A 27,730-nucleotide genomic window follows, 5' to 3' on the forward strand; every position below is an offset into this window, starting at 1 on the left:
CAACTGGAACGAAAAGTTGCTTCCAATAACAGGATTTGCTGAGACTTCTATAGTAATAACAAGAAAAGTTGTTATTTTCACTGTTCATAAGAGTGAAATGCAGTTCAATGGCTGTGCTGTAATATGGCAAGTGAGGTATGTAGTCAATATGTCAACATTCAGAATGTTCACACTAGAATGTCAACAGGCACAATTTCAGCAGCTGGTGTGAGTCTTAGGGTTAGGCTGTGGTTAGGGTTAAGGTAGAGTTAGGGATTAAATGTACTGTTGACATTCACAATGTCGATATTCTGGCAATGTCAACATTTCACTTGTCGATATATTAATATCCATGTTGACATTCTGAATGTCAACATTTTGAACCACATCCAGCAATACTGACTTTATGGTCACATCATAGTATATGTAAAGTAGACGGATTATTAACAGTTTTTAATTTACAATTTATGACCAGTGTTTTTACAATTCCCTTACCCATTAGCTTGGATGATGTATCCATATACTTAAATGAAATGAAATTCACCACTTTATGCACATTAACACGAACAGTTTTGTGGACCTGGTAAGATAAATGGGTAAATATTATGGTGCATTGTGTCAAGACAATATAATATAACAGAAGAATCCAACACTCTAAAGGTGCCCACACACATACCGACTTGCCAATGTACACGATTTCCCCTGAACTCTCCCCAGGCAGTCGTGGTCACGATTTGGAGTTAAAAATGTCCAATCTGATTTAAGATCTATTTTGCAGCCAGTGCATTGTATCCCAGATTGGCTAATCTGCCCTACAGCACGGCAGATCTGAAGATGCGATGTACGACGAGCGGGGACGCGCATCGGCATCAAGTGTAGAAACTCACGATTTGGCCATTTTTTACATGATCTGTCGTCACGATTCGTCGAAATCGGCCAAATTGGATGAAAAGTCGGTATGTGTGTAGGCACCTTAAGTTGCAGCTGTGATACCCGACATTCCATACACATGTTGCTGGCATAAAGCCAGTTTAGGAATCATTGTAAAAATGCTCAAAGACACTTATCCCAAGGCCAGATTGACAATGGAGCGGATAGAGAGCCTAATTCAGAGCCAGACGCTATTTGCGGACATCGTTCTGAAAAAGGGGCCGGATATTTAAATTAAGCGCTCGCTCTTTGCGGTCTGTTGACGCCTCTATGTCTGAACGAGCGAGCGAAACATGCGCTCGCTATTTTGTAAAGACGCCCCTTGGCCGCTTGCATCATACGTCATCTCCACTATTTATTTGATTAATCGAGTACATCGAAAGGCGTATGAACTGCTCGCTATTCTTGTGGTAGCATTTTCCTACCGCAATCATGCGAGCAGTTCAGGCTAAAAGACAACCAAGTGACGTGGTCGATGACGCTGCTTTGTTAATTATGCACACCCTTAAAACGCCCGTTTTGACCATTTGGCACGCCTGCGTTCGGATCTCCACTCCCCAATTTCAAGCACCTTCCCCTGTTACCACCCACAAATGCCTCATCCTGTCACTGAAATTACCAGGCATTCGCAATTTTGCGAGCACACGATTTCCGACCGCACTGACTGGTTGGCGCACGCGCATTACAACCCATACGCATGCGCAGATGTGCGAACATCACTTGGAGCGAACGAGCGGCTGCTTAAGAGCGGCTCTGAATCAGGCCCAGAGCTCCAGCTTCAAGCTTCCACATAAAAATAGGCTCATCATCATGGCAGCATGATGATGATCAGCTAAAATGTTCCTTTTTCAACATCCTCACTCAGGGCCTGATTCAGAGACGGAGACTGAATCAGGGCGTTTTTTTTTTTTTTGGAGCGGCCTCCTGGCAGCTCGCATAGCTGTGGGTGACCACCCACAGCTATAGCGAGCAGCCAGGTTGATGGTCGCGATGGTCAAGACCATCGGGCTTGCGACGAGAACCTTGTGGTAGGGTCTCGTGGCCGCAAGTCCCAGAGAGCTTCTGGCTCTAATAGAGTCGGAAGCTCTCCGACACTGATATCACTGGTGATGTCAGTGGGGCCGCCCACAAACGGCAGGCGTTCAGTTGGGAACGCCTCCGTTTGTGAAGCCACCCCCCCGGCCACGCCTACCAAACGGGGCGAGCTGTCAATCACCATCGACAGCTCGCCCCTTTTGGTGCGAGACCAGGAGCGACGGAGCACCCGTCGCTAGCCGTGTCTCGCGCATGGGCACGACGGAGCCGGCTCCGTTGTGCGCATGCCCAGTGGGCAAACATCGACCCGGTTGCGAGCGCTCAGGGCTTGCGACCGGGTCTGAATCAGGCCCTCAGTTCTTAGATTTCTCCTATGTCGGGAAAACCTCGAAAGAAATAAAATATATATACAGTATGTGTAGTCCCAATATCCACACCCCAGTTTGAAAATCAACATGTCGACATTCATTATGTCAACACCATAATGTAAAAATGGTCTGAATGTCCACATTCAGGATAGCAACATATTCAGAATGTTGACATATGACATGTCAAAATTATGTCAGTGTCGACACTCTGTGGGGTAAATTTACTAAATCATGTCTGGCCGAGATTGCATTTCTGTGACAGTTTCCTCGGTTTTACTAAAGGCAAACAAGGGTGTAAAATCACGATTCTCTTTCTATTAAACATGGGTGAAAACACAAATAACTGAGAAATATACATACCTGCACACATAATCAAAAAATGTTTTTATACTTATTATTAGAACCCCATGTTAATAATCAGATTTTATTGTTAATATCAAATAATGGGGGTGCTGCCACTTGACAAGGAAATAATGTTTTACTTTAAGAAAAGGAAGAGAACAAAGATTTTGTCTATTTATGTGGCGCACAATAGGAAAATTACTTTAAAATTATTAATTCTTTATTAGGTATACATTAAAAAGAATTTGTTGGAAACTACAATCAGCGAAATAAAGGAAATTGTAAAATATAGTATTAGAAAAATTAGTAATGAAAAAAGAAAGAATTAGATTAAAATTGAAAAGATACCCTCCCGCGTGATATTATTACTTGGTATTTATTGTAGATAATATTATTAGTGCCTTAAAGCCGACAGCTTCTCACATAACACATTAGATATATATGTTGTCAGTTCTATACAGGGTTCTATCCCTTAGCGTATCTGTCAATTTGTTACCATACTCAATCACAGTTACTATATAAATATGGAAATATTAATAACAGATATTAATGTGTGTTATATAATTGACATATATTCCTGCATCATCATTCCACTGTGATTAAATAGATTGTAATATTGATCTACTGCAACATTCTTGCTTTCCCTTTTTTTTTTTTTTTTTAAATAAAAAATGTTATCCACAGATGAAGATCACATCTCCGGATATTACATGTGTAATAAGATATCTATTAACGGGAACATTATATATATATCACATTATTAACACATGCGGATTTCCTCCGACTTCCTTATCCCATAAGTGGGTATAACAGGGAAGCTTTCTATTAATTTATCCCATTACTGGGCATGTGTTGTATTGTTAGATTGAGTCCTTGTTCACATTCATGTCATATAAGGACACAATTACACTGTCAAAATCTTATAACAGTGTTAAGGTGCATACACACTAGACGATATGCTCCCTGAGCGATATCGTCTAGTGTGTCCTCGGCAGGCTGTGCTCAATGTCGTTTATGACATTGAGCACAGCCGCTGAACGATATCATTAACGATATCGTTCAGCGCCGGGCTCTCTCCCCCATTCCCTGACATGCAGCAACCTGACGATGGTTCAGCGTGTATTTCATTTGGAGCATTATTTCAAAGTTTCAATATTATTTGTGTAACAATGTTACTGCCCCTCTTAAGTAGTTTCAGCAAGTGGAGTTAGTATCTCTATTACTATTAGTTGTATGTGAATTTACACATTCGGTATCTTGTGAAGGTGTTACTGTTCTCCCTTCACTAGTAGTGTTAGGAGTAGGTGGATTCTATCAGCTACGATGCCCTGTAACTGGACATGCACGTGCAAGCTGTAATCATGTAATCAGCATCTTACAATAACATTGCTATCTCTCGTCATTAATAGTATTAGAAGCAAGCGGATTCTGTTAGCTAAAGTGTCCTGTAACTGGACATGTGTGAAGTCTTCCTATTGATGTGTCCTGTAACTGGACAAATATTACATCATTGGATTGTCAGGCACAAGTGTCACGCGGCGGGTATACTGCCGACGCGCGTTTCGCTAATTAGCTTCCTCAAGGCAAAAATTTTTGCAACTTTGAAATAATGCTCCAAATGAAATACACGCTGAACTTGTTTTGTATATAACTCTATTTGCTGACACTAATTAAGAGGGGCAGTAACATTGTTGCACAAATAATACTGCAACTTTGAAATAATGCTCTAAATGAAATGTACGCTGAATTTGTCATGTATATGGATGTAATTGAATATCTGTCCAGTCACAGGACACACTAACAGGGTGATACCTTGTCCGCATCTTCGGTTATAGGACTAGTCAATTAACAGATTCCATCCATGTCAGTAGATTATAGCTTGTGAACGAGTGGTATAGCCGCAAGATATAGATAGTACAATTATTATTTATGTGAAGCAAATGTGAATCCATCAGATAACACAGAAATAAAACATCGGCATCACAATCACGGATCAACGCTCTAAATATAACATCCTGAATGCTGAGGCTTTGATGTAATTTAGCTTACTACAATGCTGAGGATTAGATGCAATCCAGCTTATTACAATTAGATAATATTTGTCCAGTTACCAAACATATTCATAGAAAGAATTTCCCTGCATGTCTAATTAAAGGACTACCTCCTCGATAAGAATCTAGATACATTTGTAATTATTTTTGAAGGAGAAAGTAACACTGTTATAAGATTTTGACAGTGTAATTGTGTCCTTATATGACATGAATGTGAACAAGGACTCAATCTAACAATACAACACATGCCCAGTAATGGGATAAATTAATAGAAAGCTTCCCTGTTATACCCACTTATGGGATAAGGAAGTCGGAGGAAATCCGCATGTGTTAATAATGTGATATATATATAATGTTCCCGTTAATAGATATCTTATTACACATGTAATATCCGGAGATGTGATCTTCATCTGTGGATAACATTTTTTATTTAAAAAAAAAAAAAAAAAAAAGGGAAAGCAAGAATGTTGCAGTAGATCAATATTACAATCTATTTAATCACAGTGGAATGATGATGCAGGAATATATGTCAATTATATAACACACATTAATATCTGTTATTAATATTTCCATATTTATATAGTAACTGTGATTGAGTATGGTAACAAATTGACAGATACGCTAAGGGATAGAACCCTGTATAGAACTGACAACATATATATCTAATGTGTTATGTGAGAAGCTGTCGGCTTTAAGGCACTAATAATATTATTTACAATAAATACCAAGTAATAATATCACGCGGGAGGGTATCTTTTCAATTTTAATCTAATTCTTTCTTTTTTCATTACTAATTTTTCTAATACTATATTTTACAATTTCCTTTATTTCGCTGATTGTAGTTTCCAACAAATTCTTTTTAATGTATACCTAATAAAGAATTAATAATTTTAAAGTAATTTTCCTATTGTGCGCCACATAAATAGACAAATCTTTGTTCTCTTCCTTTTCTTAAAGTGAAAACACAAATAGAAATAAATACACCATCGGCCAAACTCGTAAGTACTTTCCATAGACAAGAATACAACACCAAGAATCATGATTGCAAACACGGGTGTTAATTAAGCAAACTCAGGGCCTGATTCAGCAAGGAACACAGTTGCTAATACGCACACAATCGGTTGATTGTTGCGTACTGCGCATGCATCGCAGTGCGCAAACTAGCAATTGCGTTTGGAACTGCGATTGCAGAGGCTACGCAGACCCATGGCAGAGTGACAGGATGTGCCGTTTGTGGGTGGTGACGGGGGGTTGGACGAATGCAGGCGTGCCAGTGCATTGTAACGCCATTGCAGGGGCGTGCATAAATTATCCACTGCGTGACCATAAGCAGCCATAGCACTGATAGCATGCGTGGCTGTTAGAAATTTCTGAGTAAGGTCAGGGCTTGTGCAAGTGTGCATATTGGTCGGATGTTACTGATTATTTCACTATGTTGCCCTAGTATACGGATGTGAGTAAGGGGAAGTGGGCGTTCTTGTGTCTGCCTGCGATCCCAATGTGATATTAGCAACTGCGGTGCGCGTGTATAAGCAGAATTGCGATCTGTAGTGAATCAGGCCCTCAGTCCAAAACAGAAGTTTCAAACACACTACCTCACCAGCAGCATGTTTAGCAGAAGCAAGCACTGATCATTGTGATCTGTGCATGCTTCTGATTGTAAATCAGGCTTTAAAAGTGTTACATTTAACACTTGTGAGCCGCTCCTGGTTCTAAAAATACAAGGAAAAAATTGCATAGGGATCTCCTGTATTTTAGGAATTAGCACCAGGCTCAGCTAGCAGGGGGATAATGCCATAGCCGGGGGACTCACTTAGTATTAACCAGCCCCCGATTAGTCAGCCCAAGCTGGGAATTCCACGGGAAGTGGGGACCCCCCCATTAAAGGGATCCCCCTCCCAAGGATACCCCAGGCCTGGACTGAAGCCTGGGGCTATCGTCCGCACCCCTGGCAATGTATGCTCGGGATTGCTAGAACTTGTGGCTCTCCAAGTGCCAGAAAGCGAGGTAGGCTTACTGGGACCAGTAGTCCTACTGTAAAGGACAGTATTAGTTTAAATCTAATTTTTACACCCATCAACCCCACACCCACCCCGAGCTTTAGCCCAAGCCTGGGCTATATAATCGGGAATGGGAACCTCTTTATTGAGGGAGTCCCCACTTCCCAAGGAATCCCCGGCCTGGGCTGACTAGTTGGGGGCTGGTTAAAGCTTTTGGCCGGGGGACCACGTGAAGTGTTACCACAAGCTGTGGCATTTATCCCTCCACCCGGTAGTTGAGCCTGATACTGATTCGAGGAAATATGGGAGACCCCTATGCAATTTTTTCCCTGTACTGTATTCCTTGAACCAAAACCGACTCAATTATCCCCCGATATTTTTAGGAACAGGACCGGCTCAGAGAGCCTAGTGCTGGTTATGCTTTTGAGGAAGGGGGGACCCCACATCATTTTTTTTTTTTTAACACTTTACCACTTGCCTGGCATGGTCGCATCAGATATGACCATAACAGACTGGGCTTTCACTGACATGGTCGTATCTGATACAACCAGTCAAAAAAGCTCTGTGGGCAGCTGCTAGAAAATCATATTCTAGCAGCAGCCAATCACAGAGGGACCTCCTGGTCCCTCTGCACACTGTCCTTCCCCGTAGGCCGGCCGATCACTGCTAGCAGTGATCGGAGAGCCCAGCGCCGGCGCACCTACCCCCAACGGCTGCCGAGGGGACAGAGCAGCCGCCAGGTAAATAGAAACAGTAGCACTGATGGCGCTAGCAGCAGCCCGGCGGCTGCTGACAGGGCAGAGAAGGCAGCGCTGAGAGCGCTGTCATTCTCTCCCTCCTCTGGCTAGCAGCAGCCCTGGCGGCTGATGGCAGAGCAGAGCAGCCGCCGGGCAGAGAAGGACAGCGCTTCTCTCTCTCCACCCCCACTAGCAGCAGCCCGGCGGCTGCAAACTAGACAGAGCAGCCGCCGGGCAAATAGAAGGTAGTGCTATCAGCGCTGACCTTTTCTCTGCGCCCCGGGCCTGAAAAGGGGGACTCATCAGTGGTCCCACTCAGTAAAGCTCCACAGTGGCTCCCCAGCGGCTGCAAATAGTCAACCCCTCCTCTCCCTCCCCATGAATAACAGCAAAGCCCTGGCCTATTATATATATATATATATATATATATATATATTTATATAATATTATAACACGACCGGATTAGGGGTCCCTCTCCTGGGGTAGATGGACTCCCTCTTCACGCACACAGCAGCCGGAAAAATAGTACACCAGTCTGGGGTCTCATACTAGCTGGTCGGTACCAGTCTTTATTGTGCAACATAAAAGGAAAACAAAACATAAAAATAAACGCTAACCCGTCTGGGTGCTAACTAGACAAGAGGTTCCCTCTCTAAAGAAATAGTGGGGCCTACTGCCTCCACCACCAACACAAGCGTATGCACAAGACTTACAAGTAGTTTTACCAAGTGTCTCTGAGCCAGCCAGTCTGCTTCCTGGTATGAGACACTAGCTTATAATCACACACAGCCTATATCAGCCAGTTCCAGGTGCAGACCCTAATGAGCTGCTAACAGGCCAAAAAGGCCAAAACCTGGAGTGGCTTGTGGATGGAGCCCTCCCTCTCCTCACATCCACACCCCCAAGACCCAAACTGGCTTTTCAAAAAGCCGACACTCAAATCTGCTTCACTGCAGACTTTTCTCCTGGGGTTTTTTAGAACACATAGGTCAAAGACCAAGGACAAATGTATCTACCACTGACCACTTTACCGGTGTTCCTATCACATATCCCCCTCTTTGTTTCGACCTGTGGGGAAGAACAACTGAAGCCCCAAAGCAATGAACACGTGACAACGCGTCTGCATTGACCAGCTGGCTTCCTGGCCTGTGTTCTACCGAAAATGTAAAGGTTTGTAGCACCAAGAATCATCTTGTTATTCTTGCGTTACTGTCCTTGTTTTCTGACATCCATTTCAGAGGGGCATGGTCAGTAATCAGTTTGAACTTTCTGCCCACCAAATAGTACCTGAGAGTTTCTAATGCCCATTTTATGGCCAAAGCTTTCTTCTCCACTGTGGCATAGTTTCTCTCATGTATATACAATTTCCTGCTTAGGTAAAAAAATAGGGTGTTCCTTACCCTCGTTGCTTTGGTACAGGACCGCTCCGATGCCTACACCGGACGCATCGGTTTGTACCACAAACTCTTTGTCAAAATCAGGGGTCACCAGAACAGGTTGGGTACATAAGGCCATTTTTAATTCTTGGAAAGCTTTCTTCGTTTCAGGACCCCATTCCACCATGATTTTTTGTTTGCCCTTGGTAAGGTCAGTAAGTGGGACCCGCAATGGTGGCAAAACTGGGTATGAACCTCCTATAGTATCCAGTGATCCCTAAGAAGGCTCTCACCTGCTTCTTATTGAGGGGTCGTGGCCAGTTCTCTATTGCCTCAATCTTATTGAGCTGTGGTTTTATCAAACCTCTGTCCCAGATATTTTACTTCCTCCATCCCTAGACAACACTTTTTTGGGTTGGCTGTCAAACCTGCCTTAAAGATGGAGTCTAACACTGCTTGTACTCTGGGTAAGTGAGACTGCCAATCAGGACTATGTATGACCACATCATCCAGATAAGCCGCAGCATATCATCTATGGGGTCTTAGAATCCTATCCATCATTCTTTGAAAGGTAGCAGGTGCCCCATGTAGCCCAAAGGGTAACATCTTGTAATGAAACAACCCTTCTGGTGCAGAAAAAGCTGTTTTATCTTTGGCATTTTGCAGTTAATGGCACTTGCCAATACCCTTTGGTTAGGTCCAGAGTGGTTAAGTATCTTGCTGTCCCCAGCCTTTCAATTAGTTCATCCACCCTTGGCATCGGGTAGGCATCAAATTTTGAAACACTGTTCAGCTTTTGGAAGTCATTACAAAAACACACACTCCCATCGGGCTTTGGAATCAGCACAATGGGACTGGACCACTCACTATGTGATTCTTCAATTACCCCCAATTTTTTTAATTTCCTTTGACACAGACTCTCTTTGGACTTCGGGCAACCTATAGGGCTTTAGGTTAACTTTAACCCCTGGGTCAGTAACTATGTCATGTTTGATGACCGTGGTTTTTCCTGGCAGGTCAGAAAACAGTACCCTATTTCTGTTCAAAAATTCCTTGACCTGCTGTTGACTGGCTGACAGGGTTTTTGCCACTGTCACTTCGGGTACCACGGGACCTGGGTTTACTGTAGGGGCTTGGATGGCTGACAGTGCTGCTCTATCCTTCCAGGGTTTATCAGGTTCACATGATATATCTGTTCTGGTTTTCTTTTCCCCGGCTGGTAAACTTTATAGTTGACCTGTCCCACTTTTTCTAAGATTTCAAAGGGCCCTTGCCACTTAGCCAACTGTTTACTTTCTACCGTGGGAACCAACACCAACACTCTGTCCCCAGGAGCAAAGTTTCTTAACCGTGCATTGCGGTTATATACCCTCTGCTGTGCTAGTTGGGCCTGTTCCAAGTGCTCCTTAACTATCAGCACTACAGCCGCAATTCTCTCTTGCATCTGGGAAACATGTTCAATCACTGTTTTATAAGGACTGCCTATAAACCTCTAAGGATGACGCTAATTTTGCGTACGCAGTCATACAGTAAATAAAGACTCCAGACCTAGAACCTGTGGTTCCAAAGCACAAAGTATTATTCAAGTAAAAGTACAGTCAGTTACACGCTATGATCCAAGTACAATTTAACGCAAAGAAATTATACAGACCCAAGTACAGTATACATACGCAGCGCTCTGGACCAGATGTAGGCATCAGCAAGAAACCCCTCGTCAATCAGCATTCAGCACTAAGACTAGAAACCCAGGGACAGAGCACACATATTTATACCCCCCAGAAATAGACAACGCAATAGAGAAGCTTGTTGCTAATACCATTGGCCCTAAAGGAGAGGGCATATGTTACAAGGCATCTAACAAGTTGGTTCAAATAGACACAGTCCAGCCTCTAACACCTGGTAGTCTCTGGTTTCCCGCCTCATGCAAACAGTTGGTCATATAATGTACATTTTGTTGCTTGAAGTCCCTGTGGTCCATAAGTTGAGAATGCCTGTTGCGATCTCTACATCGATGTTACTGGAATACTGTTGAGAGTACGCATCAGTACAATACCAAACATGGCTTACTTATCACGTATAAAACCTTAGTTACAAAATAATCTTTATTTCATAGCAATTATAGTAAATGTGCATACTTGAATCTTATACCTTAAAGCTTATGGAACATGGTATGTGAATATGTAATGTGTGAGTATGTGGGGTTTGATGTAAAGACGCTAGTTAACTTGGGGCAGATGTGTGTGCATGACCTAGGCATTCGCTAATATGCGACTAGTTAACAGCGCAATTGTGCGTATTAATGTGTGTATGAGAAATGGTGAAAGATGCAATCGCATGATGCTAATAGTAATATCGCCACATGTACTAAAGTGTGAGTTTATCTAAAATGGCGCTTGGGCGGCCATTCACAAAATGGCGGCTTGCGATCTAATTTCCAAGATGGCATCTTGCGGCCAGTCGCAAGATGGTGTCGCTGCGATTCAATTTTAAACTGATCTTGTCTCAGCCAATAATCCAGCTTCGACAGTCCACCCTTTGATAGTGAACATGCTATCACAATCTGATTTTAAAATATATTATTTAGGCTTACATTTATATACTATTTAGTGTTATTATGGGATGGCACAAGGTGGTTCTTAATCCATCAGTAATGTGTCTGAGTGGGGACATAAAACTACTGTTATATGCAAACCTCGGATCTTGGAAGATCATGTGAAAGGTGTGGGGATACACCAGTCCTATAAAGGCAGTCTTGAAGGGTAATTTGAGACTTTACATTATCTGAGGTGTTTTAAAAATAACATTTCAATAATACATTCTATGCAGGTCTAAATATAATACATTAAATGATGGTATTTCCTAGTTCAGGGTTGTAATGCAGTTCTGTATTTACCTCAGTATTCATACTGACCACCATCACAATTTCGTTCTTTCGTTTTACTCTATTTTTACATTTTCCACACTTCAACACAATAGGAACACACCGGACACATATGCCAATTATTACGATGACAATCAGTATAAAGATTAAGAATTTGCCTATGCTGGCGATCACTTCCTGGACCCTTTCCCCTAGACTTGAGAACCATTTCACTGGGTTCAGCCATGAAACCCATCCTTCTATCTTCTCCCCTACTTCAGCCACTGAAGCATTATGGTTCTTACGAAATTCCCATTTTAGCTGCAGAATTTCATCCATCTTCCGATGTATCACCTCCTTGGGGTTGCTGGTATCATTGGTGACATAGGTGCAACATTTTACTCCAAATTGGGTGGCCAATGTTACGCAATACCCTCCAGTAACAGCAGTTAAATAATTCAACACTAGCCTGTGTTGCACCAGTTCTTTCTTGTATGCTTGCAATTCTCTCCCTGTATACCTGAATGTGTCATCGTACATCTCGGTGATATTATCTATCAATTTAGCAAGTTCCTGAATATATCTAAAATTTTATGTACCCCGAGCAATCCTGGTGGGATCCAGTGCGACTAAAACTTGAAAGCCAGTTGTCTCACTAATTATCTGAGTGGCTTTATGCACGTCACCAGGTATCATATTTCGTTTGCCTGTGTGTTCATATTGTGTGTGAAAATATGGTGATGGTGTGTTTTTATGTATACCAAGCATTTCAACATGTGTGAGGGTCATAACTTCTGAGACTACTCTTCCCAGGTAACACAAACCTTTGGAACTCAGGGAGAGCCACTTATACGCTTTTCTTCCACATATAAAATATACATTATCAGGGAGAACATAAGGAATGGTATGCATCATTATCATTAAGCACATTTCCCTTGCAAACAATCCTATTTCTGGGTCTTCCATCTGGTACATGCAAGTCTCTGGTTGTATTATTTTATCACAATAACCATCTGGCACCTTACCAATAATTTCTTTGGTGGAACTCAATGCATACCGGTACCTAAAATGTTTCCCACTAAGTTTAATTGAGCGTAACATCATGGTTTATGGACTCATTATCAGCTCTTTGTGAGGTCATCGTCTGATTATTACCTGTCACTTCCCAACTCCCGGGTTTATTGGGGTTGGTTATGTTTAAACACAAAAGTGATCTATCTACTTGGAATTGATAGAGTTTGAAATGAGGTGGTTTGGATGAGAGGAATATCCATCCAATGTTTTCCCTTTTTGTAATTCTAAAATTTCCATGATATTCAGCGGAAATGGCACCAACCCTACATTATGCTGTCCCTGTGGCACATGTGAACACGCCCAGCAATCAGTTTGATTTAACACTTTACCTACCGTGCTATGATAATCCTCTAAAGGATACCCACCCCAGTACGGGTTATATTTAGGTTGGCACCGTTGGATACAGTTCTCATCAACTAGGGACCCACAAAGCTCACAAATACAGGAATCTTCAGACGGCAAACTGTCACACCGTCCCCGAGTATCCGGAATAACAGCTCTCTTAACAATAACAGTACTACGATTGGTCAGACACTCCCCTGATTATCATAGCACTCCTCCTGACTCCACTCCATCAGCACTGCCATCAGCTCCCATCTCCTCTATCGGTCCTCCATCACAGAAACTGGGTATCCCTGAACAGATAATCACGACAGAAACTCTGGAAGAAAGAACTAGGATGACCACAGCAGACCACTCCATTGCTGGAAGCACTGATCTACACATTTCTTTAGCTCAGGTATCTCACAGTCACCTTTTTAATCCTTCCGGCACAAGCTCGCAATCGACAGGTCCACGTTATCGGCCTTGTCTCCGCCTTGTATCTCCACTGGTTGGTTAACCTCCCTATAGTGAGTGGAATGGACCCACGTATCTTCCCCGGCCACCCTCTGAGGATGTGGTACTTTGTCAACAATCGTCAGATACGGACCTTTCCACCGATCAGTCAAACAACCTGAGCTAAAAAAATTCGGTCCATAACAAATTCCCCACGTTTGACATCATGACAGTTTGCATTAGACATGTTAGTTAATAACACTTTCAATTTCTGTTATTCTTATTCATCTTTGTGGGACCCTGCACAATAACCTCATTATCGGGTTTTTTTTTTCACATGAGGCTGTCTGTTTAAACAGTATCTCAAAGGGGGGACAGATAAAAGAAATGACAGTGTGGAATGATCTTGGTTTTATTACCCATCACCTTACACATGTTCTGGGAAATGTCACCTGTAAAATGAGTCCCCCTATCACTTTTAATAATTCTAGGGATATAGGCCCTCATTCAGACCCACTCGCGAGCGGCTGTCCGCACGCAAGTGGGTCGATGGTCCCCACTGTGCATGCGCACGACGGAGGGAGCTCCATCGTGCGCATGCGCGAGACCCGACGAGCGAAGGAGTTTCCTTCGCTCGGAGTGTCTCATCAAAGGGGGAGTGCTGTCGATGGTGACTGACAGCACGCCCCCTTTGGTGGGCGTGCCTGCCAGACGTAGGCGTTCCCAAGGGAACGCCTACCGTCTGAAGCCGGCCCCACTGACATCACTAGTGATGTCAGTGGGAGTGATTTTTTCTCTGATAGAGCCAAAATCACTCCTGGCCTTGCGGTTGAAAAACCCAACCGCAGGCTTTTGCTCGCAGTTTCGATGGTCGCGATGGTCAAGACCATCGCGACCATCATCCTGCACGCTCGTATATGCTGTGGGTGGTGACCCACAGCTATACGAGCGTCCAGGAGGACGCTCCATATTAATGGAGGTGGGCCCTGATTCAGAGCGAGCGCTCTGGTCAGAGCGTCCGGCTCTGAATCAGGGCCATAGTATCTGCATACAGGTTCCTGCAATTAAATCTTGTTATTAATAGCTACTGCTCTAAATAATGCCTGGGCCCCTGGGTTGGATAGTATTCCGAGTATTTGACCTTAGCCTGGCATGGCTGCCGTTTATCCTTAGCAACCTTGTGTCCTGTGTGTGAGAGATAAAGCACAACAGTTTAATATCATTTAAACATGACCTAAATACAACAATAAATCGTCCACATTTTACATTAGAACAGATCCATTGGCAGGTTGAAAAGATTGTAAACAGTCATATAAGGCCTGGGAAAAGATACTGGGGTTGCCTATGAACCCATGGGAAACCTGTGTTCATGTGTGGTGTTCTTCACTTTGCAGTACTTACTTATGTGTCCCACTTGGTGACAGTTAAAACATCTTTTTGAACGGGGTGGATGAAAGGATTGTTGTGGGAGTTGAGCAAGAGGGAAAGATGGTGGGTATGGGTAGGAATATGGAGGATAAGGGTATGGTGGGAGGTATGAAGTTTGTGGGTAGCATGGGACCTGTGGTTGTGTATGATATGTGGGGTAAGGATGTGTTTGCTGTGGTGTGGGATTGGTGAGGACGTGTAACTGTTTAGGTGCAAGTGTGTGTATAGGTGCAGGTGTGTCTAGTGGCTGTGATGTTACAGTCATTCCTTCCAGAGCTTGGATACTGACAGCCATTAGTTTTTCGCTCTGGGTCTCTCTTTTCTTTGAGATGTCTTTATCATGTTCTATGACAGATTCTATGAGGGTATCTATTGTGACTCCCCTCCAGCCAGGCTGTGAGGTTTGAACCCGGGTCTTTAAGTCTTCTTTAAGGCCATCCATGAGTATGGTAACAATCATTCCCCTGTGGTGAGTGCTATCTTTAATATCTTCTAACCCAGTGTACTGGGTGATAGTCTGCAGAGTCCGGTCGCAATAATCTTCTGCAGATTCACTCTCCTTTTGCTTTATGGTGAAAATTTTGTTCCAGTTAACTACTACTGGAAAATATATACCCAATTGAGTTATGATGCGGGAAATATTATCTTGGTTTACTTGGTCTGTTAAGGGAACGTCACCATCCAATACACAATCCGTGATAAATTTTGTCATGTCGGTATTGTGTGGTAGGCAGGCCCTTAACACCACACGCCAATCTTTATTAGTTGGCTCATGAGAACTATCCAAATTCCTCAAAAATCTTTGACATTTGGCTAGTTCCTTTTTGGGATCGGGGAAATCATTTATGATGGAATTTAGTTCTGCTCTTGTCCAAGGACAATGCATTACCACTTCCCTCGTGGGCACTACACCGTTCGCATCTGCATTTCCATTCGGAACAGTTATAGTCCGAATGGGATGCAGACCGGCAGCGCTGCTACCTTTTACCTTGTTACCTGGCTGGGGTTTAGTCTGCTGCTGCTACGTATGATATTAACAACTTCCTCTACGGGTGCAGAGGGGGCTAGCACTTCCCTTACTGTTACTGATGGAGATGATGGCACCACTTGTGATTGTTGTGGTGCAGCATCCTAACATGTGTACAGCATGGGAAATGGCAGACATTACAATAGGCTCATCATCCACATCATGAACATTTTCTTTATGGTTGCTTAGGAGAGGGTACAAATTGCTTGTTACATTTTTATGGGTATTTTTGATAACTGTACTTGCACCTCCATCCACATAAGGTGGAGGTGGTGTGCGTGAACTGCTGGCAATACCTTCTACAATGCTACCTTGCCACACGTGCGCGCCATTTTGCGGCTCGCTCATATTGCAATTGTCGCGGATGCATTCTCTGGCAATGCGCTCACAACGCTAGTTTGCGTCGCTTGCGTATTTTTAAGCCACGCATCCCCTTCATGCTGCCACAACTTTAAACATTCATAATATTTTACCTTTTTACCTCGAGAGCGCATCAGACTGATGTGGTCTCGGACATTATTCAATACATCTTTATCAAAACTACCAATTCTAGAAAACGGTTTAACACTCTTCCTCGTCATATAAAACCATAAATCACAATACCTGGTTGCATTGGCACCGTACTTTCCGCGCCGACCCAAGTGGCGCTTCCAACAGCAGCAAATCATTTAACATCTCTACCGATCGCTTGGCCCTCATCCTGGGAGAACCCTAAGTTTTTCAATAAACATTTAAATTGGTGAAAGACAGTCTAGATACACTCACTTACCTACAGAAGAAATTTCCAGATGCCCCCGCTCACCTACAGAAGAAATTTCTAGATGACCCCGCTCACCTACGGAAGAAATTTCTAGATGCCCCCGCTCACCTACGGAAGAAATTTCTAGATGCCCCCGCTCACCTACGGAAGAATTTTCTAGATTCCCCCGCTCACCTATTATCTTTCAGCTCACAATCACAAGTTTCCTAGTGTGGCTCAACTACAATGCTCAAATAACCCAACCTAATTATTGAACACTGCAATCACACTGAGAGCCAGTCCCTACAACAAAGACAACATGTACACCTGCTGATGTGTATAGAACAGTAAGCTACTTACCGAGCTACTATGTGCCTAGTACTTAAGGGTCATACAATACCCTTAACCTTTAGGTCCCGTGTTACACCCTAAACAAATACTCACAATCACACACACTTTTCCTGCGCAGAAAACTACACGTTAACCCAATTATTGGCAACAATTGAAAAGAATGTAAACCTCAATGGCTTTGTTTAAACACGTGGCAGCACAACCGGAAATATGTATACGTTATTGTGCAACCAGTCGCATACACAATAATGCGACTACCACACAACCGTATAACAACCTTTAGCTGCGTACACAAAAGTGCGTCTTTACTGTGCGCAAAACTGCGACTCAGCTGCATGTTCAATACTGCGGCACCCCTTTAAACGTTAGGTTCTATCAACAAAGGAAAACAAACTTTTTCCTCTCTTGTCCCTGGATTCTAGTCAGCGTCCTTGGCTCACACGAAACGGGTAGCGATCTCTCAGCACTGAGCGGTTGCAGGTAAACCCTCCATGTGGCCACTCCACCCTTTGGTGAGATATCGATAACCGTATGTGCCGTGTGAGTAGGTAAGTGACTTCACTACGAGCCCCCAACTAAGGAAACTATATTTGAACCTCTATACACTCCTGCCTATACCTTCTAATGTCCTGCCTATACCTTCTAATATCCTGCCTATAAACCTCTAAGGATGACGCTAATTTTGCGTACGCAGTCATACAGTAAATAAAGACTCCAGACCTAGAACCTGTGGTTCCAAAGCACAAAGTATTATTCAAGTAAAAGTACAGTCAGTTACACGCTATGATCCAAGTACAATTTAACGCAAAAAAATTATACAGACCCAAGTACAGTATACATACGCAGCGCTCTGGACCAGACGTAGGCATCAGCAAGAAACCCCTCGTCAATCAGCATTCAGCACGAAGACTAGAAACCCAGGGTCAGAGCACACATATTTATACCTCCCAGAAATAGACAACACAATAGAGAAGTTTGTTGCTAATACCATTGGTCCTAAAGGAGAGGGCATATGTTACAAGGCATCTAACAAGTTGGTTCAAATAGACACAGTCCAGCCTCTAACAACTGGTGGTCTCTGGTTTCCTGCCCTCATGCAAATCCTAACAGTTGGTCATATAATGTACATTTTGTTGCTTGAAGTCTCTGCGGTCTATAAGTTGAGAATGCCTGTTGCGATCTCTACATCGATGTTACCTGAATACTGTTGAGAGAGTACGCATCAGTACAATACCAAACATGGCTTACTTTTCACGTATAAATCCTTGGTTACAAAATAATCTTTATTTCATAGCAATTATAATAAATGTGCATACTTGAAACTTATACCTTAAAGCAGTGATTTTCAACCTTTTTTAACTCGCGGCACACTACACAAGATTTTAAAATTGCCAAGGCACACTATCCGGCGATGCGGTGTGCGCGGACTATGAAAAAACACACTACATTAGTTCCCACAGGAACAAAATACACTACATTGGCCCCCACAAGAATAAAAAACACTACATTGGCCCCCACAAGAATAAAACAATCCCATTGGCTGGCCTAACAGAAAAAAAAAACCACATTGCTCCCCACAAAAAAAACAACCATACCACATTGCGCCCCACAGAATTGCTCCCCACAGAAAAAGAAACCTATGGCTGGCCCCACAGAAACAAAAAACAAAACACATTGTTCCCCACTAAATAGGCAAATATATGGCTGGATAACATATGGCTGGTTCTCACTAAAAAAAATGACATGGCTGGTATCCACGAAGAAGAAAAAAATGTCTGGTCCCCACAAAACCCACATTTCTTCCCCCCTTGTCACTCACACTGCAGCAGGATCGCGTGCGGGCGGGCTTCCAGGCAGGCTGCAGAGCCTGCCTGGACAGAGCGCGGGCTGGCTGATTGGCGCAGGGCGTTGGCTGGCAGAGCGGGCTGGAGGGCAGTGGACAACGCGGCGTGCGTGACCTGTGATGTCACGCCGCCACATCTCTCAGAGGAGCTCAGCCGCCCGGGATGCTGAAGTACAGTAAAATGTGCCCGGTGGCTCTGACAGCCCCGCGGCACACTTCACAACCGGCCACGGCACACTAGTGTGCCGCGGCACACCGGTTGAAAACCGCTGCCTTAAAGCTTATGGAACCTTGTATGTGAATATGTAATGTGTGAGTATGTGGGGTTTGATGTAAAGACGCTAGTTAACTTGGGGCAGATGCGTGTGCATCACCTAGGCATTCGCTAATATGCGACTAGTTAACAGCGCAATTGTGCGTATTAATGTGTGTATGAGAAATGGTGAAAGATGCAATCTCATGATGCTAATAGTAATATCGCCACATGTACTAAAGTGTGAGTTTATCTAAAATGGCGCTTGGGTGGCCATTCACAAAATGGCGTCTTGTGATCTCATTTCCAAGATGGCGTCTTGCGGCCAGTCGCAAGACGGCGTCGCTGCGATTTAATTTTAAACTGATCTTGTCTCAGCCAATAATCCAGCTTCGACACCACTCTTCTGACCTCTAAATCCAGCAGATGATCAACAGACTCTACAACACTTGGCGAGCCACCATCACGCTCCGCATTCTCTAGTTCTCCAATCATACTAGAAAATGGGAACATCTCTGACTCTGCCACTACATCAGTCACCCTTTCAGACAAGGCAGGGTGATTTACCCCTGTGCAAAACCGGCTTTCCCACAACTTCCAAAAGTGAGCAAAGTCTCTTCCCAATATCACATCATACATTAAGCCCGGTACCAAACACACAGAGACTACCGCGGAACCACATGGCGTCTCGATGTTCACTTCGGCAGTAATATAATACCGAGTATCCCCATGTATGCATGTCACACCAACAGTTTTTCCCTCATGCTTCAAAGGGTTCACCAGCTCAGTTCTCGAAAGTGTAACCAGGCTACCAGAATCTAACAGCCTCTACTCGGTTGCCTTCCACGGTGAGTACACACATGTGTTTATCTGTCTCAGCCTGCAGGTCAGCAGTGCAGGCTGGCTGTGCAAAGAAAGACACTCTGCGATTGACATAAGCAGTATCACATTGCATGGGCTCAGAGGTAAGTGATCAATTAGCTGCTATATGGCCGAAGCCACCACATCGGAAACATTGAGTCACATTAATGTCTAGTCTTTTTTGGGGTAGGAACCTTCCTGGCCTGTCAGGCCTGTCTTCAGGTTCCCCACCCTCAGTCTTAGGCACATTCCACCACCCAGCACCTTTCTCCCCAGGAACAGTCTTACCATTGTTGATGGGAGTTCACCGATGCGCCATCGGGGCTCGGTGGGACAGACTCATCAGCTCCTCAGCCGCCACGTACCTCTCCACCAGTTCGACTAACTGGTCTGCGGACTTAGGGTTGGCATGGCTCACCCACTTGCGCAGGGATGCAGGTAGGGATCGCAGATACCGGTCCATCACGACTCGTTCAACGATTTGTGGTCCTGTCAGCATCTCGGGCTGTAGCCACTTGGTGGATAGATGGACGAGGTCGTGCATCTGTGAGCGTGGAGGTCTGTCCATTTGGAACTCCCAGTGGTGGACTCGTTGGGCATGAACAAAGGTGGTGACTCCCAAGCGAGTAAGAATCTCCCGTTTTAATTTCACATAGTCCTTAGCATCGGCCAGGCATAAATCGTAATAGGTCTTTTATGCCTCCCCATACATGAAAGGTGCCACCAGACTTGCCCATTGCTCCTTGGGCCAATTCTCCCTTTCGGCTGTTCTCTCAAATGCAGTGAGATATGCCTCCACATCATCCCCCGAAGTCATCTTATTTGTAGGAAGTGACTGGCTTGTATGGAGTGAGTGGTGGTGGGAGGACCAATAGTAGCATCTCCAGGCGCAGATATATACCATATATATATATATATAGTGTGTGTGGAGCCCCCCAGCCAATGTCAAACAATCGATTGTTTCTATCGATGGTTGAACCAATCGGCCATTGATGGTACAGCTGTCAATGACCAGAACTACAGTATACCATAAAAATGTTATTTTTATGGTATATGGTGTTTAAAACAAATTGCATTGGAATAGTTTTAAAAAGATGTTCTTGACCTAATTCAATCATAAAAAACCCGACAATTTCGGAGCGGTTTTTGGAAAAAAAAATTGTCAGTTAAGTGGTTAAAGCCTGATTTACACTTAGAAGCATGTATGGATCAAACTGATCTGTGCATGCTTCTGTTAAACACGCTGCTAACAGGTACTTCTACGGTGTTCAGTCCAAAAACGACTGAATACACACACTTGCAATTACAAGTGAATACACCATCGGAAAACACAATTCAGCCACACACAATTTTTAGTAAATTTGTGAGTTTGTTTTAAACAAACTCACTCGTGTCCATGCGATGTCAAGCATGTTTAAAACTTGGACCGACACAATTCTTAGTTTACCCATGAATGTCAACATGCTGACTACATCCCATCAAACTCTCATTCATGGATTGTAAGTGCAGCATATAAAAATGAGAATGAGCGCTATATGGATAAATTAGGCATAATAAACGTGTAACATAAAATAAACAAATGATATTGATGTTTATAGTCTTTTGACTAATGTGGGAGGAAAGTCAGGACCCGGTCCGGGTGATGGTCCACCTATGCCCGTACTTCCTGTCCCTACCGTACCGCCGATCTTCTTAGGGGTTACCTCCGTCAGGGACTTCCCTCTGCTTCTTTGGCAGGGACTTGTTGCGGGCAGTCGGCTGTGCCGCAGCGCTGGTTGATGACGTCTAGCGCCCGGTGCCGGATGTAATACTCGAGTCCTGTTAGGCGTTTGTCAGAATTGAATGTATTGCTTCCTCTTTCCTCCTTGCTTCTACGCGTTTCAGACCATCTAGGTCCTTTCTCAAGAATGGGAGAGACCTCTCCCACAGCTCTTTAAATAGGTAAAACTTTATTGGTAATTAGTTTAAAAACCGGATGTGCCTCAGGTTTTGGCGTCAAGCACATGTTCCTGGGGCAAATAAACAAATAAATTTTTTTTTAAATTTTTTTTTTTTTTTTTTTCAAATTGTTTAGAAATGTTAAAACCGTTTATTATGCTTAAATTATGTGTGACTGTATGTGTTATAAAAAGGATTTGAGTTCTATATCTATGTTTAAACCATTCGGTTCCAATGTGTTTAAAAGAAAAATCCATTTTGTTTCTGTTCTCTTCAAGAGGTTTACCACATCTTCTCCTCTCCAATGGGGTAATATCTTCTGTATTCCCATAAATTGTAGCCCTTTGGGGTCTTTGTTGTGATGGTTGAGAAAGTGAGCCGATAGACTGTGGGTGGTAAGGCCCCTTCTTATATTGTAGATATGTTCTGATATCCTTATTTTCAGTTTACGTTTTGTTTGTCCTACGTACTGGATCCCACAGGGGCATTGGAGTAAATATATAACTCCTTCACTCTCGCATGATATCATTTCTTTTATTTTGTACTCTTTTTTGGTAATTGAGGATGTAAATATCTGTGTTGGTTTCGTACTTGAATTTTGGTTCTTACAACCCATGCATTTTGTACAGAAGTGGAAACCTTTTTGCCCTATATTTATTGATGTTTCAGATTTCGGTAAGAAGCTCTGTGTCAAATGCTGTTTTAAATTTTTCGCTTTTTTGTATATTATACGTGGTTTCTTTGTTATTATTGTTTTAATATCATTATCCAAAGATAGTATGTTCCAGTGCTTCTGGAGAATGTTTTCTATTATTGCATGGTTTCCATTAAATTGGGTGATAAAAGAAATTGGTCCGTGATCTTCTTTGTTCAACCATCACAACAAAGACCCCAAAGGGATAAAATTTATGGGAATACAGAAGATATTACCCCATTGGAGAGGAGAAGATGTGGTAAACCTCTTGAAGAGAACAGAAACAAAATGGATTTTTCTTTTAAACACATTGGAACCGAATGGTTTAAACATAGATATAGAACTCAAATCCTTTTTATAACACATACAGTCACACATAATTTAAGCATAATAAACGGTTTTAACATTTCTAAACAATTTAAAAAAAAAAAAAAAATTTCAAAATTTTTTTTTTATTTGTTTATTTGGCCCAGGAACATGTGCTTGACGCCAAAACCTGAGGCACATCCGGTTTTTAAACTAATTACCAATAAAGTTTTACCTATTTAAAGAGCTGTGGGAGAGGTCTCTCCCATTCTTGAGAAAGGACCTAGATGGTCTGAAACGCGTAGAAGCAAGGAGGAAAGAGGAAGCAGTACATTCAATTCTGACAAACGCCTAACAGGACTCGAGTATTACATCCGGCACCGGGCGCTAGACGTCATCAACCAGCGCCGCGGCACAGCCGACTGCCCGCAACAAGTCCCCGCCAAAGAAGCAGAGGGAAGTCCCGACGGAGGTAACCCCTAAGAAGATCGGCGGTAAGGTAGGGACAGGTAGTACGGGCATAGGCGGACCATCACCCGGACCGGGTCCTGACTTTCCTCCCACATTAGTCAAAAGACTATAAACATCAATATCATTTATGTTTATTTTATGTTACACGTTTATTATGCCTAATTTATCCATATAGCGCTCATTCTCATTTTTATATACTATCAATAATACTGAGCTGCTTTTACACCACAAGCGCATTGCACTCATCCATTATGTAAGTGCAGCATGTTAACTTTTCAGATTAGCTTTTCTCTTTCTTTAGCCTTCAGAAATTGTGATTGCAATAGAACTGTATCATTAACAATTCCTTATATACAGGTATGGTTTCTACTGGAACATAAGAGATGCAGCATAACCATTCATATGTAAATCACTAAAAACAACAATGTATTCAAAAAAATCTTATGGCAAAATTTAAATATTTCAAAGAATTGCTTAAAAGATCACATAAACTTTATTCATATGAAATACATATATTAAAAAGCACATTATTACTAGAGATGTGCGGGCTCGGATTTACTCGGTTCTTATCGCCATTTTACCGCAAGTTCGGATTAGTTCGGATTTATTTTATTGGCTATCCAAAACACGTGATAGCCGATAGCCAATAAAAAGCCGTTTTGAGATCCGAGTAAAACCAAGTAAATCCGAACCCGCTCATCTCTAATTATTACATGTATGTAAAAAGTGAAATAAATACAAAGAGCAGAAAAAATTAGTAGAGTACGATAAACTTTTTTCTAAAGCATAAACCTCCAGCATAAGAGGAACGGTACCAAGAGTCATGGGTAAATGCACCGTCCTCTCTGCACCCATGTCAATGTTTCACCTGGCGGCTGCCTATATCATGTTACAGTTGATTCCTTTGGAAATATGGTGCTGGTGACATACAGTATATCTGAAGAAATCAACTGAAAAATGGTGCATGTTCTGAATGTAGCTAAGACTTTGGCACTAGTAACAAAATGACCTTGATAAATACAAGCTATGCAGATAAGTAAACTGTTTATGATGGTGTTTAATTTTATAATGTAATGCCATATATAATAGCTGTTATAAACTAATACTTTAGGCACTGTTGGATACTTTGCTTTGAATCATACACAGAAATATGTAACATTATCATTTAATCATTATTATTAATGAATTTTTTTGTATTGCTGACCTGCACATTGTAGCACTGTTGGAAACAAATCAGAGAGGAAGTTATTTGCCAGGCAGAGCAGCAGAGGGACTCACACAAGTCACTGGGAGTGGTTATAGCTCCATCCAATGATTTTTCCAGTATTTGCTCTATCAGCTCAATCAGAGAGTTGTTAGAAAGAAGCACTAATGTGGCTGGAATAGACAGTACAGTTGTAAAAGAAAGATAGCAATAAAATGTTTTAATCGCAGTAAAACAGCCAAGTACAGTAAGTGAATAAACAAGCTAGATAATATGATTAACCATATGTGTCAGTCTGTTCTTAAAAGACCAGACAGCTAAATTGCAATAAAAAAAATATATATTTTGCAATAATGTGGTATAAATATCTAAAAAATGCAATATATTTATAAATTAAAATTAATTGTGTGTGGGCATGCCCAAGGGCCTTGCAAATGTAAAAAGCATAGAATTTGGAAACCAATCTCACCAAAGCTGGATAGGGAGGGGTCACCAAAACCCTTTTTGCACCCCAGTTTTAATTTCATTTCACTTTTATTTATTATCCGATCATCAAATAGTTTTGGTAGACCACAAAATAGTTTTGATAAATAAGAGTTTTGTGGCAAGTCCATATTGTAACTGTCCTTTCTCTCCAAATTGGGTTAGATGATTCCCTAACTGTGTAATGAACTTGCCATTGCTGCAGCTCCTAAACTGTTCTCTCACTGCTCCTCCTTCAACCTCATCCAATGGACCTCCTTCCCCCTCCCACTCCTGTGGTAACTCGCTTGACCTAATCTTTTCCCACTGATGTGACTTCTCTGAGTACACTAATCTCTCCCTCGAACTTTCTGACCACCATCTGCTCTTCTGTCTTCTCCCCCCATGATTGGTCAGGAAGTCTGCATGCATCCTCCTCTCTTCATCTCACCCTAGCCCCCATTCCCTCCCACCTCTTCCATTCCATCTCCTGAGGCATGCTCCCATCATTCCCAGCTCTTCAAGCCATCTCATTCCACCTCTCCTACTTCAGTGATTCAGTCCTTTAATGATTTACCTCCAAACTTTTTAGCCCCAACTATAATCTCACTTCCCCCTCCCTTCCTTTATCTGTAGGTGTACTCCAAGTGTCCCATCTTCGACCTGAAATCTTCTCCTTCTACACCTCCTCTATTGGAAACCTCATTAGTTCCTTTGACCTACAATACCACCTATATGCTGATAATACTTCAATCTACCTCTTCTCCCCTGACCTGTCTCACTCTGTCCCCTGCCATCTCCTCCTGCATTTTCCAACGCTTCTGGAAACTCAGCATGGCCATGACCAGACTCATTGTTTTACCCTCTTCTCCTCACAATCTCTCTTTCTGTGGATAACATCACCCTGACTCATGTCACCTTTGTTCGCTGCCTCTGTGACAATCTCTCCTTCACTCCCCACTTTCAGGCTATTTCTTAATCTTGTCACTTTCACCTCTACAACATCTCCATGATCCAGTCCTTCCTCACCCGCTATGCCAAAAAAAAACCTCATTAACACATTCATCAATTCCTATCTCAACTACTGCAATCTCCTCTTTTCTGGCTTCCCTCTCACTCCCCTCTCACTGCTTTAAGCTACAGTAACCTTAAAGCTGCTACTCGACTCATTTTTGTCTCTTGCCATATGACGTCTACCTCCCCCTCTGCACTCTGCTTCCCTGGATCCCAATCCCTTTCTGAAACCAATTCAAACACCTTGCCCTCAATTGTAAACCCCTAAACCAAAATTCCCCCACATCTGCAACCTCTGACCGCACTCCCTGCTGCCGTATTCACTCCTCATCTGACCCCTACTGCAACTCTGGGCAATTTCTCTCACACCTGCCACCAAGACTTCTCCCACAGTGCCCTTCTCCTCTGGTTCTCACTTCCTTGCTTACTTTACTAGTGTCCTTAGCTGTAAAAGCACCCAAAAAAACACACCTTTTTACTAAAGCCTGAGCACCATCATTTTACTCCTCAGTCACTCGCCATACCTCTCCACCATGCATCTTTTTTAGTTCACCCAGACTAAAAGTAATTAAAGTAATAATTATAACTCATTTGTCTCAGTAGAACAAAACACAAATAACAACTGTGATTTTGGGCTGTAAATTAATGTTATTTCCATAGGTATGTCCACAAGCTCACAAGCATAGCATTATGCAATTAAAATATGAGTACTCTACACATTGTCTATACATGTCTATAAAATCATAACAGTGACATCATTTACCTCTCTTCTTGCAGCATGTACTAGCTTGATGAAGGCTGCAGTATAGGAAGTTAAGTGCAGGCTGGAGAATGCTCATATCGTTTGAATTGCATTTGCCAGAAATATTGCTCACTATATGTGATTAATGAAAATCAGTGTTAATTTATTATAGCATATTAGTATTAAGCAACTGTTATAAATGTACAGTATGTCTATAAAACCTACAGCAATATACAGTTAATCCATCAGAAAAATTTATTTTACAATCTTCAAACATAAACATAAAACATAAGGAACACCAAGGAGCGCAAACATGTACACCTCAATTAAAAGTATAAACATTTGTTGCAACAAGTGGAAGCGGCCACTAGCAGCCAGAGGGAGTGCTTTGGATCCGACAGGAGCAGTGGTAAAAGTTGTCAGTGCATGCACACTGGGAGTCACTGGGAGGACATAGGAAGGGTAGCAGTCTCAGACGCACGGAGGTCCTGGGAGAACAGCTACTCATAGGCTGGGGAATACCACAAAGAAAATCTGGCTTCCTTGAAGTACGATGAGCTGGAATCCTGACACTTATCAAAATTAACGCTGGCATCCCATCTGCCAGGATCCCAAAGGTAAGTAGCTGGGTTAGGGGTAGGGGTTAGGCCCTAGGGGAAGGGTTAGATACTAAGGGGAGAAGGTTAGGTTTAGGGTGCGGGGAAGAGTTGTCTAGGTTTAGGCACTAGGGGGGAGGTTAAATTTAGGCATCAGGGAGGGAGGGTTAGGGTTACTTACCTAGAGCCATAGGGATTGTAACCTCGCTGGGATATTGGCATATGGATTCTGACTACCGGGATACCGAACGCTGGCATCCCGTACCCGTCCC

The 27,730-nt window shown here is 42.8% G+C and overlaps 1 protein-coding gene across 1 annotated transcript in view; it reads right to left on the reverse strand.

Annotated features, from left to right (window-relative positions):
* The window catches only part of MEI1 (meiotic double-stranded break formation protein 1), a 464,883-nt gene that overhangs the window by 73,856 nt on the left and 363,297 nt on the right, over nucleotides 1-27,730 (reverse strand). Inside the window, exons 23-25 of the mRNA XM_088468098.1 lie at nucleotides 26,884-26,994; nucleotides 24,645-24,817; nucleotides 475-559 (exon numbers count right to left, since the gene is read on the reverse strand). Coding sequence (XP_088324224.1) covers nucleotides 475-559; nucleotides 24,645-24,817; nucleotides 26,884-26,994 — 369 coding nt within the window. The remainder of the gene's footprint in view (nucleotides 1-474; nucleotides 560-24,644; nucleotides 24,818-26,883; nucleotides 26,995-27,730) is intronic.

Source organism: Taudactylus pleione, unplaced genomic scaffold, assembly GCF_031769625.1.
Source record: "Taudactylus pleione unplaced genomic scaffold, aTauple2 ptg000080l, whole genome shotgun sequence".
NCBI classification, from domain to species: Eukaryota; Metazoa; Chordata; class Amphibia; order Anura; family Myobatrachidae; genus Taudactylus; species Taudactylus pleione.